Source organism: Prionailurus bengalensis, chromosome A2 (genome assembly GCF_016509475.1).
Source record: "Prionailurus bengalensis isolate Pbe53 chromosome A2, Fcat_Pben_1.1_paternal_pri, whole genome shotgun sequence".
In the NCBI taxonomy this organism is placed as follows: Eukaryota; Metazoa; Chordata; class Mammalia; order Carnivora; family Felidae; genus Prionailurus; species Prionailurus bengalensis.
The window spans coordinates 26,937,039-26,952,577 of NC_057348.1; the positions used below are offsets into that span (position 1 = coordinate 26,937,039).

General features: G+C 35.2%; 1 protein-coding gene across 5 annotated transcripts in view; it reads right to left on the reverse strand.

The window, feature by feature from the left end:
* CFAP20DC (CFAP20 domain containing) overlaps nucleotides 1-15,539 on the reverse strand; it is a 239,001-nt gene that overhangs the window by 150,392 nt on the left and 73,070 nt on the right. For all 5 annotated transcript variants that reach the window (XM_043587804.1, XM_043587807.1, XM_043587805.1 and 2 more), the window contains exon 5: nucleotides 6,019-6,133. In XM_043587804.1, coding sequence (XP_043443739.1) covers nucleotides 6,019-6,133 — 115 coding nt within the window. The remainder of the gene's footprint in view (nucleotides 1-6,018; nucleotides 6,134-15,539) is intronic.

A 15,539-nucleotide genomic window follows, 5' to 3' on the forward strand; every position in this document is an offset into this window, starting at 1 on the left:
TTATGGTTTCATCTAGCTTTCCTTTCTAGCACTGTAATTATGTACATTTGAATCAGTTAATGGATTAAATGTGACATAAACTTTCATTATTTTTGTTTTTGTGTAGTCACAATTTGTCACAAACACACTATAACATCCCCCAACTTGGCTAGATATATCTGATATTTTCCTTTAATAGCATTTGGTTCCTAAGATTAGCTTGGTGTTCACCAGAGCCCATTATCATTCATTGTTCATGTGTTACATTGCCTCCTCTGCCATAGTATAATCTCTTGATGAGAAAGACTCTGTGTCATTTACCTTTGGATTCCTAACATTTGGCACAGACCTAGACCTGAGCAAGGACTCAATAAATATTTGCCAACTGAAATGAACTATAAATTCAGAAGTTTATTATGACACTATATTCATAAGTCGATAAACATGGATTTATGTCAAAAGAAAATAAAATAATAACTATATCAACCAACATTAACTGAGTGCTTACTATGGGCTTGGCACTATTCTAGGTAATAACTGTTTTGATCCTAGGATCAAACTCCTCTAGGAAGCAGGTTCTCTTATGTCACCACGTAACTGATGAGAAAATGAAGCACAGAGAGATTAACTGACTTGGTCAAGGGCTCACAGACAGAAGTGACAACCAGAATTTGAATCCCTACAAACTAGCTGTAGAGACCACACTTCAACTCTAACAATATTGTGCCTATTCATGTAATTTATGAGGCAATCATCTGTTTTCCAGAACAAACATTTTTATGTAGTTGTTCCTACTTCACATAACCATTCGGGGCCAGCAAAAGAAGGCATGGGACTCCTCTTCTTTCCCCAAATTTCTTCAACATCCATATTAAACTGACAGGTGAGTAGAGTGAGAAAAACAGGTATTTTTAAATGATATTCTCAAAAAGGAAATGAAAACATTTACAAACCTTCAAATAAGCACCAGAAGGTTATAAACATTCTCTAGTATCTTAAATGTATATCTAAATGATCTTGTGTCTAAATAAACCTGCTTCCTCTATTTCCTTCTCATTCAGTGACACTCAAGAAATTAAATACTGTTAAAAACCAAAAACTTCTATATCACTAGCTTTATGGGAAAAATGATCTTTGAAGGGAAGTTTTAAAAACATTATACCACATTTCCAGTTTGTAATAAAAGCCATAACATAATCCAACAGAGTTGTGGTTAAAGAAAGTACAACCTCTAAAGAATTGTCATTTAAATGACAAACACTGGGTATTTGAGTGGTAAAGGTTACTAAAAGATTTTGGCATTATAATTTATCATACCACTTCCTTATAGCTCCAATGAATGATTCATGCTCAATGATATTTCATACCTGAACTTCCTATTCAGATACAATTAGACATACTATACATTAATGTATACTTTGGTGGCAAGACATTGATGTTCATCTGATACCATCACCAACTAACTAAAATTATATTGAAAAAGAAGATTGATTTCAGTGAGTCTTGACTAAGTGGCTATCTCCATTGTTTAATCTGATGGTTATTAATTTTTCAAATTGCTCTTACCATTGAAAACCTAAGTTAAAAGAAGAAATTGTTGTAATTTAAATGTTAAAGTGAAGCACTCATAATTAAGAATAACATGAAAAAAAATTTTTTATTTGAAAGGTTGAACATTTAATGGTAACTGGAATAGTAAGTGGCCTATACATAAATATTCATATTGGTGTGGCTATAAGAATATTTATTTGCTGCCTTTGGCTATGTAAAGGTTTTAGCTAAAGAACCAAGCAAAGTAGAGTATTTAGCAATTATCCTCTAAATTGAGGTTGCAAACTGTATGCTCAGAGGGCCTATGTAGATAACCCAAATGTATGAAGCAGGAAGGGTCTGAGTGCACCTGCATTCTTTATGAGTGGAGAGGACTAAACTTCACACAGAGCTCAAAGCTCTGTTAAAAGTGTGCAGTTGCCACTCGGCTTCAGCTGACTGCTCACTGCACAACAGACAATATTGACAATTTCTGATTTATAAATGTTAGCTAAAGAGCTTTAAAAATACTGTGCTTCAAAGTTTATCACCAACGTATCTACAGTTCCTAAGAAAGTAGATGTGAAGAAAGTTTTGGCAAAAAGCAGAGAACTAGAGCAACACCACACCAACACCAAGGAGGATCCTAGCAATGGCATTCTGAATGGGTGGTGCTCTCTCTCATCTTACTTCTTGCTATAGAAGGTTCCCCTAAAACATGGTTCAGCTTTAATTCAATAAGGGCCCAATGGGAATAGACTGCATTAACAGTGGAAATGAAAGACACTCTGCTGCTGTAGCATCTCTTGGATTGAGGGGAAAGGAGTATAAGTTTTAGAACTGAATTTTTAAATATCTGTTTGAATAGTACAGAATACTTCTGGGATTATCAAGCACATTTAGAAAGGTACATGACAAACTCATTTATTTTCTCTCCCATGTCAGGAGACACAGTAAGATTTGCCAATTTGGTTGAACAAATATTTATGGAGCACTTACTACATGCCATGTACTTATAGGGACTAGGGATAAAAGTCAATTAAGACAAGCTTATAGTCTAAAGGCGGGGAGATACATAAGCAAATATGATTTAGGTACAGACTGAAGAAGGGTTATGAAGATCATGAATTTGTGAATGGCAATGGTGAACTGTACCCCAAATATCTAAACCACAGAGGGGATATCATGGAGGGCTTCCTGGAAGATATAGCAACTAAAGACCAAACTGAAGCTATAATCCTTATCTATGACTTAAGACTGTGCCAGGCACTGTTCTAAAAGCCTCATGTTTATATACTTGTGTAAATCTCCACAACAATCTTACTAGGATGTATATCTCATATTATCTGCATTTTATAGATGAGGAAAATGAACAGAAACTTGCACAGGGTCACATAACTAGTAACTGTCAGAATTCAGATACCATGCTCTTAACTTCTATATATTACTTATGGGTTTGTATTTAACAAAATATAAAATAATTAGAATACATTATAAGCAGTTATGACTTGGTGATTTCACTGGGATGGGGAATGCTATAGAAAAAAATGTCTTATCTTTGCTTATTGCTTAGGACTATCTCAAATGTAAGTGAACAATTCTTTCCAGTTTCAACCAGAACACTATAGAAAAAATATTTTATCTTTGCTTATTGCTTAGAACTATCTCAAATATAAGTGAACAATTCTTTCTAGATTCAACCACATTGAGGAAAAAGTTCCAGATATGTTACAAATATTATGACTGCTTTGCCTTTTAAAATTTAGCATGACTTAAACTTACCTAAAATAGCGACCAATTTGCTTTCTTCACACCAGGATTTTTTAAAAACTACATGTAACTATTCTCCACTGAGTCATCTAACTGGAGAGTGGGAAGATGAGGTAGATGAATCAAAGAACACTGCCCCACAGGACCTATTACACATATTACTATTTATTTTTTAGTTTTGGCAGTACACTTCTTATATCGTTAGATACCTGGTGCTGCTAGCACAAATTCATGTGACTTATTTGTTAAATAAGAAATATTGGTCAATCAAGTTCACTTGCGATGTTATCAAGGTTCACTTGTAAAGAAAGATAGTATTTGATTTTCAAATACTGTATTCCTACAAATAACACTGTGTGTGTGTGTGTGTGTGTGTGTGTGTGTGTATTATAGCCATGTACAGAATGATCAGTTAAAATTTAAGAAAATATCTAGAACTTCAGTTAATTAACTGACAAAGGGGACTGAACCCACAAAAGCAAGGTAAAGACAGATTTGATTCATTTAACCGCACACAGAAAAGTGTATTGGTCTCACATACAATTTAACTCTTGGAAACCACCTAACATTGAACTCTAAAAAATCTTAGATGAATAAGGAAACCATACTTAAACATATAAGGGTGAATGCAATTTTATATTATTATAAATGAATTATGCACCACTAATTGCCCTGTTATAGACTCCAACTCTATTACATATACAGTGAGTTTTACATTGCCTTCTTACATTTGCATGTTGTTAGAGGACTTTTATTTCTACTCAAAGAACTCCCTTTAGCATTTATTGTAAGACAGGTTTAGTGGTAATTAATTCCATCAGCTTTTGTTTGTCTGGGAAAGTCTTTATCCCTCCATTGCTTCTGAAAGACAGCTTTGCTAGGTATCGTATTCTTGGTTGATTTTAAGTTTTTTTTTTTTTTAATATTTATCAATATCTCTTTTATATTTATCATATTCTCTTCTGGCCTGAAAGGCTTCTGTTGAAAAATCTCCCCATAGTTTTACGGGAATTCCTTTGTATGTAACTTCTCTCTTTTCTCTTGTTGCTTTTAAAATTCTTTCTTTGACTCAACATGTAATTGTAATATGTCTGTAATATGTCTGTGTAGTCTTATTTGGGGTTCTTTGGGCATCTTGGATCTGGATATCTATTTCTCTCCCCATGTTTTGGAAGTTTTGAGCCATTACTGATTTAAATACACCTTCTATCCTTTTCTCTTTCTCTTCTTCTTCTGGAATTCCCATAATGTGAATATTGGGACTATTCCCATAATGTAAATTTTCCTTGTGTCTCATAATTCTCATAGGGTTTTTTCACTCTTTGTCATTTCATTTCACTTTTTACTCCCCTGACTGGATAATTTCAATTGCCTTGTCCTCCAGGTCACTCATTCTTTTTTCTGCATGGTTGAATCGCTTTTGAAGCTCTCTATTGAATTCTTCAGTTCAACTTCCTATATTTTTCAGCTCTAGCATTTCTATTAGTTTATTTTTGATGTTTTCTATTCCTTTGTCAAAAATCCTGTGCTGTGTGTAGTTTGTTTTCCTAAGTTCATTGAGTTGTCTGTCTGTATGTTCTTGTAGGTCACCAAACTTCTTTAAGAAGATTATTCTGGGGGCGCCTGGGTGGCTCAGTCGGTTGGGTGTCTGACTTCAGCTCAGGTCATGATCTCACGGTTCGTGGGTTTGAGCACTGCGTCAGGCTCTGTGCTGACAGTGCAGAGCCTGGAGCCTGTTTCGGATTCTGTGTCTCCCTCTCTCTCTGCCCCACCCCTGTTCACACTCTGTCTCTGTCTCAAGAATAAATAAACATTTAAAAAAAAAAGATTATTCTTAATTCTTTGTCTGACACATCACAGATCTCCATTTGTTTAGAATCAGTTATTAGAGCTTTATTAGTTTCCAGGTGTCATATTCACCTGACTTTTCATGATCCTTCCTTATACTGGCATCCATACATTTGAGTAAGTGGTAAAAGGTTTCTTCTAAAATAAATGTATTTAAGATCCCCAAAGGTGAGTTATTTAAAGGAAAGTATTAATCACAGGTTGTACACAAACATGGTAAAGTCATGAGAGTAGTACTAAAATAACTGAAGTTTGAGAAAGACTAGTCAAGTCATATCAGGCTCAAATTTCTTGGCCTGTAACCTACAGTTTACATCTCCATACATTATTGCTGCTTTAGGTCTTAGAGGTTACACAATAGGCATAAAATCTCCCAACCTATATCTGACTGTTGTATTACAGGACTGCTGTTTCCTTAAGGCTATTTTTTGAAAATCTGGCCACAATGATTAATCATTCTTTGTTCTCCAAATGTGTACCAATTTCCAGGCTTCAAGCTTCTGTTCATGCTGTTCCTTCTGCTTGAAATGCTCACTTCCCTTCTCTATCTGTTGAATTCTTACAGTCCTTCAAAGGCCCAACTAACTGTAATCTTCTTCATGCAGCCTTTCCTCATCCTGCAGTCAGATGGGCTTCTTTCCCTTTCATGGTACCAGTAGAACTTCTCTCTTCACTGAGCTTTCTATCAGTTTTGGTAATATTCCAGATGCTCAAATAATTATATTCTCCCACCTAGTGGATTTTAAGCTCTTTCATGGGAGGGAAAGGAAGAGTATGCATTTTATTCATTTTTATATACTTAACAAAGTACCTTATACACAGAGTAGGCCCATAATTAGTATTTGCTGAATTTAAATTTAATATTTTAAGCAACATTCATGTGACACTTACAATTTTGCGCTTGATCATGAAAAGTGGGATTTTTGCATGGAGAGGAGTTGAGGACAGTTCCTTATGGACCGTTGATAAATACAATCTTCTTTTAATGTTCCCTAAATCAGTAATTCTGAAAAAAGAAAGAAAAGAGAAAGATTTTCATCAATATAATAACCGCTGCTTTGGATAATCATCAAAATGATATAGTTTATCATATAGGCCCTTTCCAATAGGGAGATCAAACACAGAATTTAAGAACTGCCTTTTTTTTTTCTTCCAAGGAGTAATAAAGTTTCTTCCTTAAATTCAAAGTGCTCACAAGCCTGAATGTATAAATTCACTTAATATGCTAATTTATTTCAGTACTCTACACTAGATTTCCACAGTCTTCTAGCCTATGAAAAAATTCAATTTGTATGAACTGAGAAACTGCTAGCTTTTAATAACCATGCTTGTTCCAGCCCCTTAAGCTTGTGTTATCTTGGGACATACTGTCACCTACTAAATAGGAAAACATTATGGGTTTCTTTCCCTAGAAATGCACCTGTCATTTTATATAGGCTCTTAGTCTGCTTAGAGACAGACACAAAACACTGACTGTCGGTTTCACTTCCTAAGCACATATCTTCAAACCAGAATTATAATACACAAGTTTATTGCTCACTATTCAGGTCAAGCCGCAGTGATACCAAGGACACTGAATTTGAACATCTTTAATAGATTTAGACCACAGCCATGATCACAAAGATTAGGTTTGCTTCAAATTGATAGAGGCTCATTTTTATGTTCTGCTTCCTTTAGGTCTCAGAGGCAACAGGAGGCTTAAAATCTCCAAACCTGTCTCAGGCTGCTATATGGTAGAGCTGATGCTTATTAAAGACTGTCTTTTTACCGGAGAATAGTGATGTTTCTACCATTTTTAGCAACTTTATCTACACGTACAAACTGCTAATTTTCTACAATTAGTAATCCCCCAAGCTGACAACATTTCATTCAAATGAACTACTATTAATATTTACAGTGTAATTAAATATTTTAAGTCAACATAGCCTTTTCTTTTTTAAAAGATGTTTATTTATTTCACTTGATCTTAGCCAAAATGCCGAGAAGCGATAAGATGTTTATTTATTTATTTGGAAAGAGAGAGAGAGTGTGCATGCAAGTGGGGGGGGGGCAGAGAGAGAGAGAAAGAGAGAGAGAGAGAGAGACAGAGAGAGAGAGAATCCCAAGCAGGCTCTGTGCTATCAGCGCAGAGTGCAATATAGGGCTTGATCTTACAAATTGTGAGATCATGACCTGAGAGCCAAAATCAAAAGTCAGATGCTTACCCAACTGAGCCACTCAGGTGCTCCAACATGGCCTTTTCTATAGCTTTTCCTTATCTCCCTTCCTACTTTTCTAATCTCATTATTTCTTCCCTCTAAAATACATATTCTTCTGTAGAAAAACTATCAGTGAACAATGTTAAGAATAAATACAGTAAAAATTAGATGAGATGAATTCAGAGTATGCCCCACCTAAAAATTATACCCTACCTGCACTAAACAATACTATAAATTTATTTAAAAAGCAATAAAGCCTTTCAATCCATAGTCAGAGGTAAGGTTAAAATGCAAAAGTGTTAAGCTTACTGCAGTTTTATATTTAGATGTATAAGTAAATACAGTATAATATTTGCCCCAAGGCAGTGTCTTCAAAGTGGGACGAGCACACGGGGAGGTGGGGTGGTTAGAGCTATCTTTGATCCCATCCTTTACAAATATTATTTTTGTGCACATTTCCAAATAAATGTGTTTTTGAAATAAATAAATGTACCTATGTGGTTAGTGTGCTCAAACATTTTACCAATAGGGCACAGGATCAAATATGTTTGGAAAGCATTGTCATGTTATTAGGTCTCTTGTGTAAGAAGCTCTGATTAGAAAAATAGAAGGAAAACCATATTGGGATTCTGGAAAAGGAGAGGGAAGAAAAAGTTCCCTCACATCATACAAAAAGTTTGGTTGCACCAACCAAAACTCAGTTGAGCACAATCTTTTTTTTTTTTTTTTAATTTTTTTTTCAACATTTATTTATTTTTTGGGACAGAGAGAGACAGAGCATGAACGGGGGAGGGGCAGAGAGAGAGGGAGACACAGAATCCGAAACAGGCTCCAGGCTCTGAGCCATCAGCCCAGAGCCCGACGCGGGGCTCAAACTTACAGACCGCGAGATCGTGACCTGGCTGAAGTCGGACGCTTAACCGACTGCGCCACCCAGGCGCCCCGGGCACAATCTTATTAAAGCTCTGCTTTGCTTATAGAGAAAAGACTATGTCATTTTTATTTGAATTGGTAAGGATCAAACTCCAGAAGAATGTTTGAGCAGACTACCATTTTATCAACATATAGAACTACAGGAACATTTATTCATTCACATATTTAAGAAAAAGCTCACTGAACCAGACAGTATCCTGGGAGTACACTGGGGAATATGATGGTGAGAAAAGCAAGGTAAAAAAGGAGAAAGAGAAAAAATAAATGCCAGTTCTCCTAAATGCAATGAAGAAAACAAAGAAGAGACAGAATTAGATAACATCAAGAAATGATCTACTTTATAATAAAGCCAGCAGGGTTAGGTAGGACCTAGGAGGTAAAAAGAGGGCATAAAGTAGAAAAGGTAGCCTAGAGCCAAATCATGCAGGGTCTTTAGCCAAGGTAAAGGGTTTTATAAATTTACTGTTCACACTAGGAGAGTCAACATTCCACCTTGCATGATGAATGGATATCATAAAAACAAATAATTATAGTCTCTTTGATTTCTTTATTTTATATGTATAACTGAAATGAGGATTTTAGAGTACAATCTCATGTGCTTTGATAAAGGTATACACTGATGTAATCACCACTCCAAACAAAATATAGAACATTTCCATCACTTTAGAAAGTTCTCTCTTGGCCCCCTCTCATCAATCATCACTCCTGATTTCTAACATCATGTCTAAGTTTTGTCTGTTCTCAAAATTCTTATAAATGAAATGGTGTAGCATATACTCTTCTGTGACTGGCTTTTTCACTTAACATGACATTTTTGAGATTTATCCATGTTGTAACATGCACCAATGGTTCCTTTCTTTAATTGCTGAGGCTTGTATGGCTATGCAATTTATCTATCCATTCTCTTGTTGATGGATACTTATTTCCGGTATGGGTTTCTCATAAATAAGACCTGTTTGAATATGCCTGTGAGTTTTTTTGAGAACAAGTATTTTCATTCTCTTGATAACTAGGAATGGGATTACTGGGTAGTTGGGGAATAAATATGTATAATTTTATAGACTCTATAGATATTTTATAGGTTTCTCATAAATAAGACCTGTCTGAATATGCCTGTAGAGTCTTTTTGTGAACAAGTATTTTTATTCTCTTGATAACTAGGAATGGGATTACTGGGTAGTTGGGGAATAAGTATGTACAATTTTATAGAAATAATTCTCCAAAGTGGTTGCAGTGGTTCCATACTTTCAACAACTTTTGGTACTAGCAGACTTTTATGTTAGCCAATTCTGGTTGGTATGAACAAATATCATTGCGATTTTATTTGCATTTGTCTTATGAATGACACTGACTACTTTTTTTTTTTTTGATAAGCTTTATGCCCAACATGGGACTCAAACTCACAACCCTGAGATAAAGAGTCGCTCACTTCAATGACCAAGCCAGCCAGGTACTCTCACCTTGACCACTTTTACATGTGTTTACTGGTATGTCTTGTGTAATGTCTGTTAAGTCATTTGCTCAACTTTATTGGGTTGTTTTCTTATAATTCTGAGAATTCTTTATATATTTTGGATATTTGTCCTTTGTCATATATATGCATTGTGAATACTTTCTTGCCTATTATCATAATGGTATCTTTTGTTAACCTTTTATTTGGAAGTAATTTCTCACACAAAAGTATCAATAGTACACAGAAACTCATATACACATTATCTATATTAGCTTATTGCTTAATGATACCTTTTGAATAGCAGAAGTTTTTAATTTCATGAAGTCCAGCTTATCATTATTTACAGTCGCACTTTCTATTTCCTAAAAAATCCCTGCCTAGCCCAAAGTTGCAAAGAAGACACTTTTCTACGTTTTCTTCTAGATCTTTATAGTTTTAGTTTTTCATTCTATGATCCATCCAATATTAATTTCAGTATATTATGTGAGGTAGTGGGTGTGGTTCTTTCTGTATGTTTATCAAGTTGTCCCAGCACTATTTGTTAAAGATTCTCCTTTTCCAAATAGAAATGCCATGGTACTTTGCTGAAAATCAATTGCATATGTGTGAGTGTGGATCTATTTCTGGGCTTTCTATGGATCCATTTGTTTCATTTATCCATTCTTCCGCCAATGTCACACTGTCTTGATCACTCTGGATTTGTAGTAAGTCTTGAAAGTAGATGAAGAAACTCTTCAACTTTTTGTTTGTTTTTTGTTTTTTTTTTTTTTTTGTTTTTTGAGGTTCATTAGGCCCTTGCTTTTCCAGATAGATTTTAGGATCCACTTATCATTTTCTATAAAAAAAAGTTGTTAAGAGTTTTGGATTGTGTTGAATCTATAAGATCAATTTGGGGAGAACAATATTGAGTTACCCAATCCACTCACATGGTATTTATTATGTATTTGTTTAGGCCTTGTTTAATTTCTTTCACAATATTTTACAGCTTTAATTTTAGAAGTCTTGTGCAGCTTTTGTTAAATTTATTCCTAAGTATTTTGTTTTTTGATGTGATTAAAGATAATTGCTACTAGTACATAAAAATTTCATCGATTTTTGTATATAATTATTTCTGTGACCTTGCTTAATTCACACATTACTTTTAGTAGTTGTTTTGTAGATTCCTGAGGATTTTATACATAAACAATCATGTCTTCAGTGAATAAAGACTTTATTTCTGTTTTTTTCAATATTTTTATTTTTTATTTTTTTCTTGCATTACTGCAGTGGTTAGCACCTCCAGCATATACTAAATTGAAATGATGAGAGCAGAAAACCTTGCCTTGTTCCTAATCATAAGGGAAAAATGTTCACTATGGTTCTATTACATATCATGTTAGATGTAAGTTCCCTTTAACATATTGAGGATCTTGTCTTTTCTATTTCTAGTTTTTTTAAAGGTTTTTTTTTTTTTAATTCATGAAAGGGTATGGAATTCTGTCCAATGCTTTTTCTGCATTGAGATAGTCCTGTTGTGTTTCTCCTTTATTCTGTCCATATTTTGAATTATACTGATTGACTTTCAAATGTGAGACCAACTTTGTATTCTTGGTATAAATTTCAATTATGCTAGTATTTTGTTGAAGAATTTTACACCTGTGTTCATGAGGTACATTGGTTTGTATTTTCTCATGATATTTATATCAGGTTTTGATAACAGAGTTAAGCTAATCCCATAAAGTGATTTGGGAAGAGTTTCCTCTTCTTCTATTGTCTGAAAATTTATTTAAAATAGTGCTAGTTTATTTACTTTTATTTTTAAATGTTTATTTATCTATTTTGAGGAGGGTAGGGGCACAGAGAGAGGAAGAGAGAGAATCCCAAGCAGGTTCCATGCTGTCAGTGCAGAGCCAGATGCAGGGCTCGATCTCACCAACTGTGAGATCATGACCTGAGCTGAAATCAGGAGTCGGATGCTTAATCAAATGAGCCACCCAGGTGCCTTAAAATGGTGCTAGTTTAAATGTTAATAGAATTAATGTAAGTCTAAAGCTTTCTTTGTGGGAAGATTTTGGTTATATATTCAATTTAACAGATTATGAGGCTATTCAGATTTCTGATTTTTGTTGTTTCAGTTTTAATACATTGTGATTTTATTGCCTTAAAGTTGTTCATATTATTCCCTTTACTATCACTTAATATTAGTAGGATCTGTAGTGGTATCCTGTCTCTCATTCTTGACATTGGTAATTTGTGACTTTTCTCTTTTTATTATTCAATCCCTCTATGGTTTATTAAGTTTAACTTTTTAAAGAAACAACTCTTGGCTTTGTAGAATTTCTCTATTCTTTGTTTCCAATTTTATTTATTCTTGGTTCTATGTTTATTTCTTTCCTTCTACTTATTTTAGGTTTAATTTGTTGTTTTTCCCCCTTCACTTCTTAGGGTGAAAAGTTAGATAATTAATTTTAAACCTCTCTCTTTTCTCATACAAACGTTTAAAACTTATAAAGCTTTCCTCTAAGCATTATGTTAGCTGTCTCCCACAAATTCTGATATGTTGTACTGTAATTTTCATTCAGTTTGAAATATTTTCTAATTTCCCAAATGATTTCTTCTTTGAATCTTGGGTTACTCAGATGTGTGCTATTTAATTTCCAAAAAGTACAGTCTTTCCTATATATTGCATTGCTATTGATTTTTAATTTAATTCCATTGTGGTCAGAAAACATACTTTGTTAAGTTTCCTTTTTAAAAAAATGTAATAAGACATTGTTTGATTCAGAATATGACTGATGGATGGTCTACATGCACTTGCATTTCTTATTTTTTTTATTTTAAAACTTTAAAACATTAAAAATGACTTTCCCTAAGTTTACTCAGTACTGATCCATTTATCTACAGGCCATTCTTTCATATTTCTGGGCAAGTCTGGCACCTAGATCACAATTTTCTTCTGCCACCATTCTGGGTAACTTTATCTACACAAGAGAGCAAAATTTAATTTAAACTTAAACCTTTTCCACCATGACAATCAACACATCTATTCCATTTTAGCACCTTATACAGATAGCCCTACTTTGTAGCCCATCATCACTAGGAATTGTTCAACTTCAAGGTCTCCATTTCAAATTTTCTTCCTGATTTCATTAATTCATTCAACTAGCATTCAGTCAATGCCTTAACAGCACAACACAAGGCACCAGAGATATGGAAGTAGCTAAGTTGCAGAAATCATTCTCCAGTGTGGAAGGAAAAATAAACATTCTTCAGTAGCTGTTTTAGCACATTTCATAGACGTTATCTTATTAGGTCTCACAAAAATCCTTCACTAAAGGCAGTATATTCATTCTCCATTTTGTAGATAGGGAAATTAGACTCCATAAACTAAGGAAGCTACTAGTGTATGGAAATACAGCTAGGTAAGTAGCAGAATGTTAAAATTGCCTCTTTAAAATCCACCACGATTTCTGTGATATGACTGTATGGTCACTACCATAATAGCCTGAAGCTCTTTCATTCATTCATGCTCAGTGGCCACTATTTGCCACATGCTGTGCTAGCAGTGACAAGGCTGCCTTGGTGCCCTCCTCGCAGAACCACAGCCAAACACTTTCAATACAATACTTGTTCATCTGATAAAAACCACATACCCTTTTGCTTCTCCCCTTCTCACTCTTTTAAAACCATTTCCTGCTCAATTCTGGCTTCCAGTCTGGATCCAATTTTCTAATAGGTCACAAACATGTGTCTTACACTATGACTCCAGTTAAAGCCTCCTGAAAGGATGATCCAAAGCTAGAAAGATGAGTGTAGTAATCCACTAGAGTGTGGTAATTCATCTAAAGAAAAAATATCTACCAAATTTCAGAAGGTCTTTGTGCTTGGCACACAATCAGAACAAGTGACTTAGACTTCAGTTCTTGATGTATGCATTCCCCAAAGAAAAGGTAGTGATATTATTATTAAATATCTATTAGGGGTGTCTGGGTGGCTCAGTTGGTTAAGTGTCCAACTCGATCTCGGCTCAGGTCATGATCTCACAGGTCCTGAGACTGAGCCCTGCATCGGGCTCTGTGCTGACAGTGCAGAGGCTGCTTGGGATTCTCTCTCTCCCTCTCTCTCTGCCCTGCCCTATTTGTGCATGTTCTCTCTTTCCCTAAAAAAAAAAAAAACCTTAAAAAATAAATATCTATTATGTATTGAACATTTCCTATATGCCAACACTGTATTAAATATTCTAGATGCATTATGTCACAGTGCTCTCATAAACCCCACAAGATGTCTATTAGTATTATCTCTACTTAACAGATGAGGAAACTGAAGCTTTAGTTCTCAGACACCTAGCAGAATGCAGATTTAAACTCAGATCTAATTGATCCTAGTACCTACTACATTCGTAACAAGATGCTGATTTTCTTTTGGGCAGACAGTGCCTATAAAAACATCCATAGTAGAAGAATCTTTGCTCCTGGGAACAAAATATTTAGCATCTGGTAACTAAGACTGTTTGGCTGGACAGAGCCCATGTTTGCCTTTGTAAGTATGTGTGTGCATGTGCACACACATTCCATTCACAAATTCTTCTTTTAAAAATTTGTAAAAAAACAAAAACAAAGACAACACCCCTCTGATTCAGGAACTATTATCTTGCAATTAAAAGCTCATAGGTTAATCTGACTTTCTTAATTTTCATGTTCTTGGAGGTCACTTCACCGTGCCACCATAGGCTTCACATACTTAACAATCCTCTCAGTTATTAGTGAGGAACCCTGTGAATCACTGATTCTGCCCTGTTTTGAACATCTGGGCTTCACTGTTCCAATTAGCTGTCAGGCTGAGGAAAGGACACAGGTGCAAGTAGTTTATTGGAGAGCTGATTCCATGAAACAGGAATGAAGGAAGAGGGAGAGTAAGACAATAAAAGAGGAAAAGCCAAGATAAGAATGCGCTGTCAACAATACTGCTATAGACCACAGGGGCTGCATCCCACTAGGATGTCCAGGACCATGGAAACATGTACAGAGCATCTCCCAGAAGTGTCCACTTGAAGAGAGGAGGTGGGAGCATATATTCTCTACCTTCCAACTCCCCGCAATGGTTAAGGGTTGCCTTGGGGGGCCTAACCTCCCTAGTATTTTCAGGCTATGCCTATCTGTGGGTGGAGTAGTAGGCTCCCACAACATCAAAGAAAAGTCCTGGATGGCACTTTATATGGGAAGCTATCCAAGCAAGCTTGCTCCAAACCACCCCTGCAGCTGCAGCTGATATCGGACGTGGACCCAGAGGAAGTGACATGGAACACTGGAGTGGGCTGCCACAGTGACAATACCAGCATGCTTTCTACTTAAACATACTCTCCCTCCTGTTGTTTTTTGGTGCCTTTGCTTATGCGTTTCCCTTGAAAGCCCCTTCTCTGATTATGCCAGCTGAAATTATATTCATCCATTACAGTTTGGGTTGTAATGCTACCTCCTCCCTGAAAACACCTCAGACTCCAAATTAAAAATAATTACATCTTTTTTTTTTTTGACTCACCACAACATGTTTTTCAACCTCTATTACTGAATTTCTTTCATTCCCTCTTGGTGTTCTAGGTCAGTAACTACAGTCCATTTTATGGGCCATAATCTGATGCAAATATGCAAATCTTTTCCTTTGTTTTCATGGGTGAATAACATGCAGTTCCATAAATTTCAGTTTTATCACTTCTAGTAACATTCTAATTGAGTTTAAAAGGGTTACTAGCATTTGGTACTCCCAAGCCCATTTTAGAGTTTCAAGCAGTCTCTCATTCTAAACTCCACAAAGAAGTCTGACTGCCCTGAAAGGTTTGGTGATTTGTAAGA